Below are 15,943 nucleotides of genomic sequence, written 5' to 3' on the forward strand. Positions count from 1 at the left end.
TTTGAGAGCGGGAACGCCACTTTCAGGTTGCATGTCGGCAGCTCACCAGGCCACCTCTCCTTCCTCAGATTCCTGCTCTGGCAGTGGAGATGCCCGGCTCTGCGGATATCTCGGGGCTCAACTTGCAGTTCGGGGCGTTGCAGTTTGGTTCGGAGCCTGTCCTCTCGGAGTACGAGCCTGCCCCCGTGACAAGCACCTCTGTCAGCCAGCCTCCGAGCAGCCTGTACACGAGTCCTGCAAGGTGAGACGAGCCTGTTGACGTTGTATTTGGGGGAAGGGTCTTAGCTTAAGTGGGAGACAGCTTGGCAAGCAGAAGGTCCCAGGCACAATCCTCAGTGGTGCCTCTATGTTGGGCTGCAAAAAGACCCCTTTAGTGGGGTAAGAGAGATGAAAATAGTGCCAGTAAATTTCACATCTGGCAACCAATGAGCCCCTTTGGTTTCACATAGTACATGGGTAAAAGGTAAAGGTAAAGAGACCCCTGACAATTACCGTATTTTTCGCTCTATAAGACACACCAGACCATAAGGCGTACCTAGTTTTTGGAGGAGGAAAACAAGAAGAAAAGAAAAATCTGAATCCCAGAAGCCAGAACAGTAAGAGGGATCGCTGCGCAGCGATCCCTCTTGCTGTTCTGGCTTCTGGGATAGCTGCACAACCTGCATTCGCTCCACAAGACACACACACATTTCCCCTTACTTTTTAGGAGGGAAAAAGTGTGTCTTATAGAGCGAACAATATGGTAAACCCAGTCGCTTATGACTCTGGGGTTGCGGCGCTCATCTTGCTTTACTGGCCGAGGGAGCCGGCATTTGTCCGCAGAAAGCTTCTGGGTCACGTGGCCAGCATGACTGAGCTGCTTCTGGCGAACCAGAGCAGCGGACGGAAACACCGTTTACCTTCCCGCCGGAGCGGTACCTATTTATCTACTTGCACTTGACGTGCTTTCGAACTGCTAGGTGGCCAGGAGCTGGCCCCAAGCAACAGGAGCTCACCCCATCACGGGGATTCAAACCGCCGACCTTCTGATCGGCAAGTCCTAGGCTCAGTGGTTTAGACCACAGCACCACCCGCGTCCCTAGTACATGGGTAGATGAATCTAAAAAACCCAGGACACAAATTTTCATGGCCCTCTAGCATCTATGCTGGTCCTTTTTCCAGGAGTAATGTGTTTAGTGTTAACTCTGGAAGTGTGGAATTGATTCTGACCAAACTAAGCCTCCTGGTGTATGTTTTGCTCTAGGACAGGGGTCAGCAACCTTTTTCGACAGGGGGCCAGTCCACTGTCCCTCAGACCTTGTGGGGGGCTGGACTATATTTTGAAGGGAAATAAAATCCCCCCATCGACTCCCCCCTCCCTTCTCCACAGCACCAGATGAGCCCCGGTGGCTGCTTAGCTGTGCCTTGTGAGGGGCAGAGGGACGATGAGCAGCGCAAAAGGGCTGCTCTGGAGAGGGGCTGTTTAAAATGGCACTCAGCCAACAGCTCAACAAAGCCCAGCCCTCTTCCTCCTCTAGGCAGGGCGGGGAGAAGCCAGGAGGAGGGAGGGAGGCGCTGACGCAGTTGGGGGGGGATGGTGCAGCCCAAACAATCAGAATCCCCATGCCAATCCATGCAGCAGCTCCCGGACCATCCGCGGGCTGGATCCAGGAGGTAATTGGGCGGGATCCAGCCCCCGGGCCTTAGTTTGCCAACCCATGCTCTAGGAGGCTTAGTTTGGTGAAAGCCTCTTCTTGCAAGCCACTGGCAGGAGCCCATTGGCAGTTTGCGTGCTGAAATCTCCTGACCCTTCTTCACCTGCAGCGAGTCTCTGTCCACGATTTCGTCCAATAAGAGCCAGGAGCCGGGTTACCAGAGCGGCACCATGCCTACAGCAACATATACCTCCCAGAACAGCGCTCAGGGACCACTGTACGAGCAGAGATCCACTCAGACCCGGCGGTACCCAAACTCCATTTCCTCCTCGCCCCAAAAAGACTTGACCCAGGCCAAGGTAAGCTTTGTCCCCGAGTGCCTAGTGTTGAGCGGGTGTGGATCTCATGCCCCATTCCTTCTTGCCGGTCGCCTCTGCGTTTCTCAGAGAACGGGATTGATTGACTTGTGTGTTGTATTAGAAGACCATGTGCTCTGTTAAGATGGGGCCTTACTAACAACACGACAGTGATGATGATCAGAATGGCAGCCTGTGGAAAACTCTGTCGCCAGAGGTGGTCTCTTTTGGACTAGGATAGAACCTTCACAGAATGTGAAATTGCCTCACAAGTTTCGAGAAGTCTGAAAGAAGGTTAAGCGAATTCACAGAGGCGAGGTCTTCCAATGTTTAATGGAAACCCTCCATTTTTACGGACAGTCTATCCCTGATAGTCTTGCCAGTTTGCCTGGGGCAGAGGCAGTAGCCTTCATCTCCCACTTTCTGTCTTCTCAGAGGCATCTGGTTGATGGCAAGAGGATGCTGGACTAGAAGGGGTTAGATCCAGCAGGGCTCTTCAGGGCAAGAAGTAAAGCCCAGGCCACGGCTGGCAAAAAACTGCCATCCTCCCAGATGTTGCTGGGGCTACAACTCCCATCAGGACTGACAGTCAAGGATGATGGGAGTTGTAGTCCAAGCAACATCTGCATGGCTGCAGCTTCCCCACCCCTGGCCTAGAAAGAATATGGGGAATAGTGGATGCCTTTGGGTCTCACATTCAAAGCATCCAGTGACTTCATAGCTTGACCGCTGTCTATGATGAGCATCACTACTAGAAACATTTAACGGATCCTAGTCTTTTAAAATAGGGAGGTGTTTGAGAGCAGGGTACTTGGCTGGGGTGGGGGCGACGCTTGATCTGTGCACCTAATGTGTGTTTTTGTATCAACGGCAGCTGACTTCTCTTTCCCTCTCTCTTTCTCTTCTCAGAACGGCTTCAGCTCGGTGCCGCCCACGCAGCTGCAGACCACGCAGACAGCCGAAGGTCAGTGCCTCTCCAGCATGCCTGCGGTCGGGGAGGGGGGAAGAAACGAGCCGAGCTCGCAAAGAATTTGTGCAGCAAGCAGTGTTGGCGAACCTGCGGCACGCTCTGTTCCCGCTTGCAGGCGCCCCCTAGCAGACATCTGGTTGGCGCCTTTGAGAACAGGGCGCTGGGCTGGACTTGATGTGTATTGTATCTTGAAAAAGAACTCTGGCCAATATAAGTTTCAATAGTGGGAGTGGTCCCTACTAGCAAATCAATACTCAATTGTAACAAAAACTAAGCCATTCAAAAATATGTATTCTGACAAGGATTACAAACTCATAAGGATATGTATAACACAATAATTTGTTACAGAATTAGAGATAAGAGTTTATGAGTAGAGATAAGTTCATGTTAGTCCATAGTCAGATTCAACCTGAAGGTCTGAGTTTCAATCATTGAGCAGAAGTCAGAAGTCAATTATGGATCAGAAACCAGGACAGGGCCCTGTTTCGATGTATTCACCTTCATCAGCTGGAAGTATCAAACGTTACATGAAAACACATTTAAATTCTAAATTATCATAAATTATAAAACAGTCGTTGTGTATTGTATCTTGGTTTTTTGCCCTTTTAACGTTGCTTTCTATGCTGCATCAAATTTTGCAAAGGGAAGTGAGGGAAGAAGTCTTGCTTGGGCGATCTGCCCCATAACTCTGTGTTTCTCTCGTTATTTCAATCCTGCCCCCTATCCAGGTTCTGCAGGCCCCGCTGTGAAATCAGACTCCCCCTCTGCCCCCAGCATCACGACCCCTCTCAACGACACTGTGTCCGCAGCATCCTTGCTCACCACGGCCACCCAGCACTCTTCGGTGCTCAGTAGCCTGAACCACACGGAGGAGCTCCCCAGCACGGCCACCACGCAACACAGCAGGTAGCAGCAGGGGGGCCTCAGAACTGACCCCAATCCCACCCCCAATAGTGTGCTTTCCTTTGAAGTTGAGTCACCTGGTGCCATGGCAGATGTTGGGGGTGGGGAGTGAGGAGAGGAATATCTTCTGTTCCCCACCCCTGGAATTGGGCCCAACAGCTGGACTCTGCCTAAGGCAGTTTTCTCAAGCTCAGTCATGAGGGCTAGCAACTTCCTTTTGCAGTAAAGTTGAGAATCTGTATTTTGCACCTAAGAAAACCACTGCATTGGCTGTCGTGCGTTCAGTTTTATTCCATTTTTCTATCAATTTGATTTAAAAACAAGCTGTTTTTAAAACAACTATGGAAATGAAGTAAACTGCCCCCAGATCTTTGGATGAAGGGCAGCATATGAATTTAATTAATTTTTTTTAAAAAAGGAGGGGAGAACCAATGGAATAGCGCCAAAGATTCTGTAAAGGTCAAGTTAAATAGAAAAGGCCAGGCACAGGGCATTGCCAGCCATTTGGCTGTGGGCTGACCAGCATTCCCTTCCCTCTCTCCCCACAGCACGTTACCCACCCCTCAGAACAGCCTCTCCTCGTCAACCTCTGCTGGCCGCACGTCAACTTCCACTCTCTTGGTGAGTAGAGGGGATGAGAGGGGAGAGTAAGGTTTTGGCGCCGGAGGTGCCTATTAGTGGGCTTGGAGTGCAAGTTCGTGTCTGTCTTCCCAAGACCCAACAGCAATCTGTTTCCAGGTACCCTTGTCTGGGTCATGCATGGTATTGCTTCTGCTTTGGCCGTTCCCTCTTTAAGGGCAAGAGCACATTTATGCACACAGGAGAGCTCCGTTGGTTGAATTTATGCGAGGTTATACTAGAATCCCTCTCTGCTTTCCAAGAGGGAGTTGTTGTGCCTCCCATTGACCAAGTCATCATGCCTCTGAAAACCAGTTCCTGGGAACCGTGTCAGCGGAGTGGGCCTCCCATTGGCGCAACTACTTGGCCACTCTGAGAACAGGATGCTGGACTAGATGGGCCATGGGCCTGATCCTGCAGAACTCTTCTTATTTTGTTGTCATGTCCCAGTGTAAAAAGGTAAAGGGACCTCTGACCATTAGGTCCAGTTGTGGCAGACTCTTGGGTTGCGGCGCTCATCTCGCTTTATTGGCCGAGGGAGCCGGCGTACAGCTTCCGGGTCATGTGGCCAGCAGGACTCTGGAGAAGCAGAGCAGCGCACGGAAACGCCGTTTACCTTCCCGCCGGAGCGGTACCTATTTATCTACTTGCACTTTGATGTGCTTTCAAACTGCTAGGTTGGCAGGAGCAGGGACCAAGCAATGGGAGCTCACCCCATCGTGGGGATTCGAACCACCGACCTTCTGATCGGCAAGTCCTAGGCTCTGTGGTTTAACCCACAGCGCCACCCGCATCCCATGTCCCAGTGTAGATTACAACAAAACAATACCCTTTAAATCAAAGTAAAACCAACCAGCCATACACAGAAGTCATCGGGTAACTTGACAGTTTTTAAGTGGGTCACAAAACATGATTCTGAGCTAGGGTAAAAAGGTGTAGCTTCAGCATAGGACTGAGGCTAAATAATGATAATAGATAAACCTCAGGAAAGTAGGCCAGGGAGTTGCACTGCTTGTCATGTGGCAGACAGAACTGCTTGTGCAAGATTAGTGGTTTATTCCCCAATTGCTCTTTGGCCCCCGGAAATATATGTAGTGGAACTCACCCTTTGTTTCTCTCTGCCCCCCCCCCCCAATTCAGTATGAGCCGTGTGTGATGTATATGGACTACATGCTGTGGGGGGAATGAATATTTTGTCGTCGTCCCCCATATTATTCTCCCTGACATACTAGCCTTGTGTGTCTATGGGGCGTTTTGTGTGGAGGAGGAAATAGTAAAAATAGATGCTCCCATAACTGTATTCTGAAACGAAACAGTCTGTCAACAAGCATATCGCCTCTGCCTTTGTTCCTGTTCTGCTGTGAGAGCTAAAGGGGTTGTAAGGCTTTGTTTTTTAAAACCAGGGATGGGGAACCTGTGACCCTCCAGATACTGGTGAGTTTCAGATCCCATCATCCCTGACTTGGCTATGCAGGAGCAGGAACAGCTGAAGATGCAAGGTTGTCTGCTGGTGTTTGTAGATCTGTACGGTTGTAAATCTCTTTGTCTCTGTTGTGTTTGTCTTCCCATCTAAGTTTGAGGCCTGCAAAGTGCATGCCCCCCAACATCCTGCCTAGCTTGCCCCGTAGCTATCCAGGAGGGCGGTGAGCGTGCAAAAGCAAACCCCTGAGCCGCAACCAGATGCATCCAGCCTAGAACCCGTGGCTGGCTGAACTGCAGTGCTCTGACATGTGCCTTGCTGCTGCGCCATGCGACTTTTCCACACGGACATGTTGGTCTCCGTCTTGCAGATCCTGATTTCCTCCCTTCCCCTGCTTCCCCTCCTGGTTTTTTTGCAGCACACCAGTGTGGAGAGCGACGCCGGGCTCCATTCTTCCGCAAGCACTTTCTCCACCTCCTCCAGCACCGTCTCGGCTGCGCCCCCCGTGGTCAGCGCCTCCTCGAACCTGAGCAGCGTCAGCAGCCTGGGCCTGAGCCTCAGCGGCAACTCGACGGTGACCGCCACGACCCGCAGCTCTGTTGCCACGACGTCAGGTGCTTCCTCAAGGCTCTAGGCCTGGCCAGCGGCTAAAATGCACGTGTGTGCGCATGAGAAAGGAGAGGGCAGGGGTGCTCCTTTTTTAAACATTGCTTTACATTCTGTTCCTGCGGCTGTTGATTCATGTATACATTTCTGCTCTTCCCTCTTTGGACAGTGCCCCTCTCTGTAAGGCAAGGCAAGTGCAATCTCTTTAGCAGCCAGCCAAGTGGTCAGCTTTGAGCTCCCTTCAGCCTCTCTTGCCTGCTTTGAGCAGAGAGAGAGTGTGTGTGTTTGCTGGAGCTGACGTGATTGTCATTCATACAATATTACTATTATTTATAAAATGAGTACACCACCTTTCATCCAAAGAGCCCAAGGCAGTTTACAGCAGAAAAATACAGAATGAGAATACAGTCGTACCTTGGTTCTCAAACTGAATCCGTTCCAGAAGTCCGTTCGACTTCCAAAAATGTTCGAAAACCAAGGCGCTACTTCTGATTGGCTGCAGGAGCTTCCTGCACTCAATCGGAAGCCGCGGCAGCTGTTTGGCTTCCAAAAAAAGTTCGCAGACCAGAACAGTCACTTCCAGGTTTGTGGTGTTCAGGAGCCAAAACGTTTGAATCACAAGGCATTCGAAAACCAAGGTACAACTGTACACAATAAAACAATAACAAATCACACATACATTTTTAGAAAACTGTAGAATAATAATCAGCCTGGTTGAAGAGATGTTTTCACCTGGTGCCGAAAGATACGTAACGAAGGTGTTTGGGTGAGCCTCCCTGGGTAGAACTTTCCACAAACAGGGAGCCACAGCAGAAAAGGCCCGTTCTCATGTTTCCACCCTCCGGATCTCTCATGGAGGAAGCACACATATAAAGGGGGGGGGGGATTTTGACAATGGAGAGTGCCAGCAGAGATGTGCTTATATGGCTAGTTGGTCTCGCATGTCCTCCCCTCTTGTAAGAGTCCAGATGTTGCTGCACTTCAGTTCCTATGAGCCGTTGACCATTGGCCTCCTATGTGGGGCTGATGGGAGTTGTAGTCCAACAACCTCTTGGGGGGGGTGTCACAGGTTTGCCCCAGTCCTGTAATAAAGCAAGAAGTGGGGAGAACACTGTGAGCACCCACTGTGCCACATGTTCTGAAGCATAGGTGTGCCTTCATTGCGCTGGCCCTCCAATCCCTCCTTTTCAGCTATATCTAGTCCCTGTGACTAGTGACTAGTTTAGTTTAGAGCGGGACTGGATAAGGTTGCTGCTGTACTTGCAGGTCCCATCACCCCTGGGCATTGGTCACACTGACGGTGGCTGAGGGGAGCTGGGTCCAGCAATGCTTGGAGGTGCCCCTGGCATAGACTGTAGGATCACAGAGTTGGTACAGACCCCCAAAGTCATGTAGCCCTTCCCTCTACTGATGAAGGAAGTCCAATGCTAACAATACTGAGCTTTATATACCAAAAGCCTCAACTGGCCAAAGTCAGCTTCCTATGTCTCTAAGCCCAGGGATGGGGAACTTTCAGCCCTCCAGGTATTTCCAAACCACAACTCCCATCATCCCATACTGTTGGCTGGGGCCAATGGGAACTGGATTCCAGCAACATCTGGAGGGCCACAGGGTCCCCATCCCTGCTTTGCACCTCTGCAGGTGCACTTATGTGGTCCCTGATTGGTTGGGACATGTGTCTAGGACAGGCGTGGAATACTTGTGGCCAGATGTTGCTGCACTACAACTTCCATTATCCATGCTGGCTGAGGTTTATGGGAGCTGGAGTCCAATAACATCTAGGGACATCAGGCTTTGGACTTGCCATCTTCCGCACACAGACGCTTGTTCCCTCTCATAGATACTCTTCCGTATCTAACATTGCCAGTCATACACTTTTTAAATTTTGGTTTGCGTGCTCTCTCTCTCTCTCTTAATTGTAAGTCTCCCCGCTTCTCGGTGCCTGTGGGAGAGGAGGGGGCAGTGGTCCTGGGGTGTCCGTAGTTAACTCTGCTTTCTCCCCATAGGGAAGGCTCCGCCCAACCTGCCTCCAGGTGTGCCACCATTGCTGCCGAACCCATACATCATGGCTCCAGGGCTGCTGCACGCCTACCCGGTGAGTAGGGGCCGCTTTACAGTTCCATGCCAGTAGATCCTGCTTGGCTCTTGACCATAGCATGGCAGGAGGGACAGAGCATGGGAAATCAACCTGGAGTCGGTACCAGATGCAATCAAAGCAGCCTCCAGCCTGCTTGTGTTGCAACATCTGACTCTGACAAAAAAATAACAACCTTTGAAATAATCCTGGTTTATGGGAAGCGAATCCAAACAAACCAATACAACACAATACAAAAATGAACGTCCCTTGTGAGAGACGCGGGCCTCTCCCTAACCTGCTGCTTCTCTTGCAGCCGCAGGTTTATGGCTACGACGACCTACAGATGCTTCAGACGAGATTCCCCTTGGTGAGTTAAATTCAGCCCTCCCTCTGCCCTCCTAAAATAACATCATCACTGCTGCTTAGAAAACACGCCGCCTCCCGCTGTTCTGCATTGTGTAGCAGGACACCTTTGTTCTTCTCTTGCAATGTTTGTAACACTTTCATAACGGAGCAGACTGGAATAATCTTAAATGCAAAACCCGAAATAAACTGAAAATAAATTGTCTTTGTCAATGACATTTGTATGCCACCCCGTAACATCCGCTAAACCTATGTGACACCTGGGAGTGGTACTTTGCCAGTAACTAATAAACAAGCCCAGTTTTTGAACAAAGGTACAGTGGTGCCTCGCAAGACGAACGCCTCGCAAAACGAAAAACTCGCAAGACGAAAGAGTTTTCCGTTTTTGAGTCGTTTCGCAAGACGAATTTCCCTATGGGCTTGCTTCGCAAGAAGAAAGCCCATAGGGAAATCCCCGGGGACCTATTTTAAATGCTGGCCATCGGGAGCAAAGACTTTCGCCCACCGCCGGCCTTCACAAGAGGTCCTGGACCTCTTCTGAAGGCCGGCGGGGGGCAAAAGTCTTTGCTCCCCCCGCCTGCCTTCCCGGGATAGCGGAGAAGCGCAGCGCGTTTCTCCGCTATCCCGACGGCTTTTGAAGGCAGGCGGGGGGGGAGCAAAGACTTTGGCTCACCGCCGGCCTTCAGAAGAGGTCCTGGACCTCTTCTGAAGGCCGGCGGGGGGCAAAAGTCTTTGCTCCCCCCCGCCTGCCTTCCCGGGACAGCGGAGACTTCTCCGCTGTCCCGGGGCAATCTGAAAATGCTGGCGGGCGGCAGCGAAGGCTTTGCTGCCGCCCGCCAGCATTTTAAAAGCCCCTGGGACAATGGAGACTTCTCCGTTGTCCCAGGGCGATCTGAAAATGCTGGCCTTCGCTGCCGCCCGCCAGAATTTTCAGATCGCCCCGGGACAGCGGAGAAGTCTCCGCTGTCCCGGGAAGGCAGGCGGGGGGGAGCAAAGACTTTTGCCCCCCGCCGGCCTTCAGAAGAGGTTCAGAACAGCCTTCTGAAGGCTGGCGGTGGGAAGAAAAGCCCTTGTCCCCCCCGCAGCCTTCAGAAGAGGTCGGGGGACAGACTGTCCCCGGACCTGGTCTGAAGGCGGTTTCCATAGGAACGCATTGATTGATTTTCAATGCATTCCTATGGGAAACGGTGCTTCGCAAGACGAAAAACTCGCAAGAAGAAAAAACTTGCGGAACGAATTAATTTCGTCTTGCGAGGCATCACTGTACTGCTTTTGGTCTTCTTCTTTGCCTGCCCCTTCAGATGTAGCTCTTGTTTTTCACAAAGACACCAACCTTTTCACTTGGGGCAGATCCACGCTCTGCCCGTTTAAAGCCCAAGGCTACCCCCAAGGAATCCTGGGGACTGTAATTTCCCCCTCCCAGAGCCACAGCCTCCAGCATCCTTAGCAGACAACAGTTCTTTGTCCTGAGTCATGTGCTTCAGATGTGTGCTGGGGTTGCTTTCTGGTCCCTGGAGGCCAGTTCCCTCCTCCTCCTCAGTCGAGATGAGCATCCTTAGCTTCTCCTCCCGTCTCTCTTCCAGGACTACTACAGCATCCCGTTCCCCACACAGACCACCCCGCTTACTGGAAGAGATGCCAGCTTGAGCAGCAATCCTTACTCTGGTAGGAGACGGTTGGGGAAGGGAGTTGGATTTAAGCCACCTGGGAAGGGCAGTTCAGTTGTCGTCCTAATCAGGCTAGTTCTGTAGGTTTCTGTTCAACTAACTGACTTATTTCCAGTATTCATGTCCTATCCATCAGTCAAATAGGCTCTCCAAGGGACAATGCAGTTTCTTTCCTGAGGCTTGCAATCTAAAAGACAAGACACATGAAGGGAAAGGGAATGGGGAAGGGAGCGACGCGAACTGCAAAGCATGACGACATCTTACATTCTTATTTATATAGGAAGATACCTGCTAGAACACTAACTTGTTGGCACCAAGCTAGGACCTTTGGGTGGGTTTTTCTTGTGGGGGTGGGTTGCCACTTACCGTATTTTTCTGTGTATAAGACGACCCCTATTTTTTTGAACCCAAAATTAGGAAATCAGTATTTTAGGGTTTCCATAACTTTAGAAGTGAAAATCCGAGCAATCGGTGGTGGTGAAAAGTTGTTCAGCCTTCTGGGGGCAATCGCCCTCAAAGCCATTGAGCTTTTTTTCAGGCAAACCAACACCCAATCACCCTGCCAAACACCACGTTCTGGCCCACCCAAGGCAAAAACCCAGACATTTGATGGACCCCTGTGCATTCACTATCCGTGTAGAAGACGACCCCCAATTTTGGACTAAAAGGGGTGGGTTTTTTAGCAAAAAAAATCATCTTATACGCTGAAAAATACAGGATATTTATTCTAAGTATTTACAAACATCATTTGTGCAGAAAATGGAGCAAGGTGGTGGACAACACGCAGAGGCAGCTGTATCCTATCAGTAATGTGTCGTAATCTCCCTACGTTGCTGGAGAAGGGTGGTGGCAAACTAGATGCACACTTTTGCCATTGGGACCCTACGCTGAGACAATATAACACCGGTCTTGAAAGACGTACACTGGCTCCCAGTACGTTTCCGAGCACAATTCAAAGTGTTGGTGCTGACCTTTTAAGCCCTAAACGGCCTCGGTCCTGTATACCTGAAGGAGTGTCTCCACCCCCATTGCTCAGCCCGGACACTGAGGTCCAGCGCCAAGGGCCTTCAGGCGGTTCCCTCGCTGCGAGAAGCCAAGTTACAGGGAACCAGGCAGAGGGCCTTCTCAGTGGTGGCGCCCTCCCTGTGGAATGCCCTCCCATCAGATGTCAAAGAGAAAAGCAACTACCAGACTTTTAGAAGACATCTGAAGGCAGCCCTGTTTAGGGAAGCTTTTAATGTTTGATGCATTAGTGTATTTTAATATTTTGTTGGAAGCTGCCCAGAGTGGCTGGGGAAGCCCAGCCAGATGGGCGGGTATAAATAATAAATTATTATTATTATTCTCACTCTGCCCTCCCTCCCCCCCAGGTGACCTTACGAAGTTTGGCCGCGGTGACGCCTCTTCCCCCGCGCCGGCCACCACCCTGGCCCAGCCTCAGCAGAACCAGACCCAGACGCACCACACCACCCAGCAGACGTTCCTGAACCCGGCCCTGCCTCCCGGCTACAGCTACACCAGCCTGCCCTACTACACCGGAGTCCCGGGGCTGCCCAGCACCTTCCAGTACGGGCCAGCTGTCTTCCCCGTGAGTGCCGGCCTGCTGTGGAGCTGTGGGGCTGGGGTGGAGCCAGACCCGGCCGCTTCCTCCCACCCTGCTCACTCCCCAGCCCTTTGCTTTCCCCAGGTGGCTCCCACTTCTTCCAAGCAGCACAGCGTCAACGTCAGCATGAACGCCTCGGCCACCCCCTTCCAGCAGCCCAGCGGCTACGGCTCCCATGGATACAGCACCGGTGAGTAGGTGGGGCGGCCACAAGAGTTGAAGGGAGGGCGTGAGATCGTCTGCAAGGGGCATCATTCGCCGCTGTTCCCTGCCTTGGCGAGGCTCACTGGGCGGTGGCAAGGGGCCAAACCTTTGGTGCCTTCAGTCCAGTCCTGCAGAACGCCCTGCTACTAGAAATCTTCCTTCCATTGCAGCCTTTTAAATGCCTGCTGGGAACTTGGGTTCCGCCAGGCTTAGTATGCAGGCCAACATCTTTCAGCAAGAGTTACCGTGATTTCTGACTTTTAACTTTCATATATGGTTTTTGGGTACAGTTGTTGTAAGCGGTATACAGTGGTACCTCAGGTTAAGAACTTAATTCGTTCCGGAGGTCCGTTCTTAACCTGAAACTGTTCTTAACCTGAAGCACCACTTTAGCTAATAGGGCTTCCTGCCGCCGCCGCACAATTTCTGTTCTCATCCTGAAGCAAAGTTCTTAACCCAAGGTACTATTTCTGGGTTAGCGGAGTCTGTAACCTGAAGCGTATGTAACCTGAAGCGTATGTAACCCGAGGTACCACTGTATAGGTATTTTTATAAATATAATGGAGCGGGTCATTTTTAAAAATAGAGCCAAAAGCCAACATGGTTACTTCCAGGTGTTGCAGGACACCAGCTGGTGATGCCCAGTGGGTATGGATCATAGGATTATAGAGCTGGGCGGGACCAGGGTCATCGGCAATGCGGGAATCTCAACTAAAGCGACCATGACAGGTGGCCATCCAACCTCTGCTTAAAAACCTCCAAGGAAGGAGAACCCACCACCTTCTGAGGAAGACCATTCCACTGTCGAACAGCTCTCACTGTCAGAAAGTTCTTCCTGCTGTTTATCCGGAATCTCCTTTCTTTGTAACTTGAAGCCATTGGTTTGAGTCCTACCCTCCGGAGCAGGAGAAACCAAGCTTGCTCCATCTTCCATGGGACAGCCCTTTAGATATTTGAAGATGGCTATCATAGCTTCTCTTTTCCAGGCTAAACATACCCAGCTCCTTCAACCATTCCTCACAAGGCTTGGTTTCCAGACCCTTGATCATCTTGGTCACCCTTCTCTGCACACGTTGCAGCTTGCCAACATCTTTATTAAATTCTGCTGCCCAGAGCTGGACTCCAGGTGTGGCCTGACCAAGGCAGAATAGAGTGGGACTATTACTTCTCCTGATCCGGGACACTAGACGTCTATTGATGCAGCCTAGAATACCACTAGCCTTTTTTGCTCCTGAGAGTTGCCTTCTCGAGGACCAAAATCATCTGGGGCTGGATGGACCCCGTGGTCTGACTTGAGACAAGGCAGCTTTGCATGCTCATAATATTAGGGTCTGTTATAAATTCCTACAGCCATCCATTGACTTGGGCATAGGCAGACTCCAGTCCTCCAGAAGTTTGGGACTACAATTCCCTGACCACTGGTCCTGTTAGCTAGGGATGATGGGAATTGTAGTTCTAAACATCAGGATGGATGGAGTTTGCCTATGCCTGCTTTGACTCCTCAAAAATAGCTCCATTGGGTTGGTCCTCTGGATGGCCCCACATTTCTCCACAGATTCCATCAGATTCGTTCATTTGTAGTTTCATTTGCATGCCTCTTTCACACCAAAAGAACAGCAAAGAAAACAGGAGCATGTCTCAAAATCAACCAGTGCAAGAGCCATTTCATAACGGCATCCTAGTGGCAAATATAGCAGCATACAAAAAAAAAACCCAGCACTTCATTACTATAACTTAAACAAGATTATGTTAGCATAAGATTATGTTGCCTCCTGGCAACAGCAAAAATAACAAGGGAGCTTCGAAGTCTCGCCTTGGTCCCAGAAACACCCTTTCCATTGTGTTGCTCACAGTCCCTCTCCTGCAGCAACTTGCAAGGCTTCCAAAGGCTGCGGTTGGGGTAGCTGGGAACACCCACCCTGGTCTTGCTCCCAGATACAGACCCTGCACTGCTTAATCAGGAAGGCAGACACAGACACGGCGTTAGGTAGGGCCTAACGCTCTGAGGTGGCGTTGTGGGTTAATCCACAGAGCCTAGGACTTGCTGATCAGAAGGTCGGCGGTTCAAATCCCCGCAACGGGGTGAGCTCCCGTTGCTCGGTCCCAGCTCCTGCCCACCTAGCAGTTCGAAAGCACTTCAAAGTGCGAGTAGATAAATAGGTACCGCTCCGGTGGGAAGGTAAATGGTGTTTCCTTGCACTGCTCTGGTTCGCCAGAAGCGGCTTAGTCATGCTGGCCACATGACCCGGAAGCTGTACGCCGGCTCCCTTGGCCAATAAAGCGAGATGAGCGCTGAAACCCCAGAATCATCTGCGACTGGATCTAATGGTCAGGGGTCCCTTTACCTTTAATGCTCCAAGGAACTTAGTCTGCATCAGTATGGTAAAATGAGCATCTGGCCACCGAGACTACCTGGGCATTCCAGTGACAGAGCAGCACTGCCATATTGTGAGCCTGCTCCTTCCAGAGAAGACATCTGACCAGTTTCTTGGACATGGGAGCCACTCTCCCACAGTGCCTCCCTCTTGCCAGGAGACAAGCTCGGCTTGTTTTGCTTCTTGCATCTCGCCACTGCATCCAAGCTGATGTGTGCACATGTGCACCAAAGTCAGCCTTTGCAACATCATGATATGGCTAGCAGGCTGTTCTCGCCCTCAAATCGCTCTGGGAAGGAGCTACGGGAGCCAGGAGGGGAGGAGTTTGGGCTTTGCATGCGACCGACCAAGCTAACTGCTAACGCCGCTTTGTTTCCCCCCCTTTTCCAGGTGTGTCAGTAACATCCAGTAACACAGGAGTGCCAGACATCTCTGGTTCTGTTTACTCCAAAACGCAGGTTGGTGCTGCAATGTGGGAGGTGGCTCCTGAGTGTGCTGTGTGAGGTTTGGGTGCTTGGCTGCCTTGCAGTAATCCAGTTGGAGTGTAGGAGCAAAGGAACTGCCCCGGTTTCCCCACCAAAATCTCCCCTTCCCCTGCTGAGAAACAAAAATAATGCAATCGCAAAAAACGGGAGGGGGTCGCGCCTAAAATGAGTTGCCTGTATTTTTCAGGACCCCCTCCCCTGCTTTTTGTGATTGTATTATTTTGTGCATGATTGTGAACATGCACATAGCACCGAACCCGGAAGTGACCCAGAAACGTCATAAAAGACATCACTAAAAGTGTGGAGCAGGGGCAGAACGAGGTGTTTCAATTGCACGTGATTTCACGCAAACACGCAGTGACCCAGAACGCAAACCCCACACAAATCAGGGGTTGCCTGTATATATCTTCGTAGTCCTAGGCCCATGGGTAAAGAGATGCATCTTCAGCATTCACCGGAAGCTGTATAACGAAGGTGCCATGCGCTTCTCTGTGCAGAAGGAGTTCCACAATTTTGGGGCTGCCACAGAGAAGGCCCACTCCTTGGCCAGCCCCTCCCCGAGCCTACTGAGGGAGGCAAAACTACCGAGCAGGTCCCATCTAGAGGGTCTGTAGGGCAGGATCTGGTCTTTCATATATTTCATATATTTGGGGCCTGAGTGG

The 15,943-nt window shown here is 51.1% G+C and overlaps 1 protein-coding gene across 15 annotated transcripts in view; it reads left to right on the top strand.

Moving 5' to 3' along the window:
• Positions 1-15,943, top strand: part of UBAP2L (ubiquitin associated protein 2 like) — a 47,350-nt gene that overhangs the window by 27,135 nt on the left and 4,272 nt on the right. For 13 of the 15 annotated variants that reach the window (XM_053368665.1, XM_053368674.1, XM_053368670.1 and 10 more), the window contains 12 exons: positions 69-241; positions 1,804-1,993; positions 2,900-2,954; positions 3,689-3,866; positions 4,412-4,484; positions 6,320-6,515; positions 8,514-8,602; positions 8,898-8,951; positions 10,531-10,612; positions 11,985-12,202; positions 12,302-12,407; positions 15,187-15,254. In XM_053368665.1, the coding sequence (XP_053224640.1) occupies positions 69-241; positions 1,804-1,993; positions 2,900-2,954; positions 3,689-3,866; positions 4,412-4,484; positions 6,320-6,515; positions 8,514-8,602; positions 8,898-8,951; positions 10,531-10,612; positions 11,985-12,202; positions 12,302-12,407; positions 15,187-15,254 (1,482 nt within the window). The remainder of the gene's footprint in view (positions 1-68; positions 242-1,803; positions 1,994-2,899; positions 2,955-3,688; positions 3,867-4,411; positions 4,485-6,319; positions 6,516-8,513; positions 8,603-8,897; positions 8,952-10,530; positions 10,613-11,984; positions 12,203-12,301; positions 12,408-15,186; positions 15,255-15,943) is intronic. The other 2 variants (XM_053368671.1, XM_053368680.1) reach the window with 1 other exon arrangement.

This window comes from Podarcis raffonei, chromosome 16 (assembly GCF_027172205.1).
Source record: "Podarcis raffonei isolate rPodRaf1 chromosome 16, rPodRaf1.pri, whole genome shotgun sequence".
NCBI lineage: Eukaryota > Metazoa > Chordata > Lepidosauria > Squamata > Lacertidae > Podarcis > Podarcis raffonei.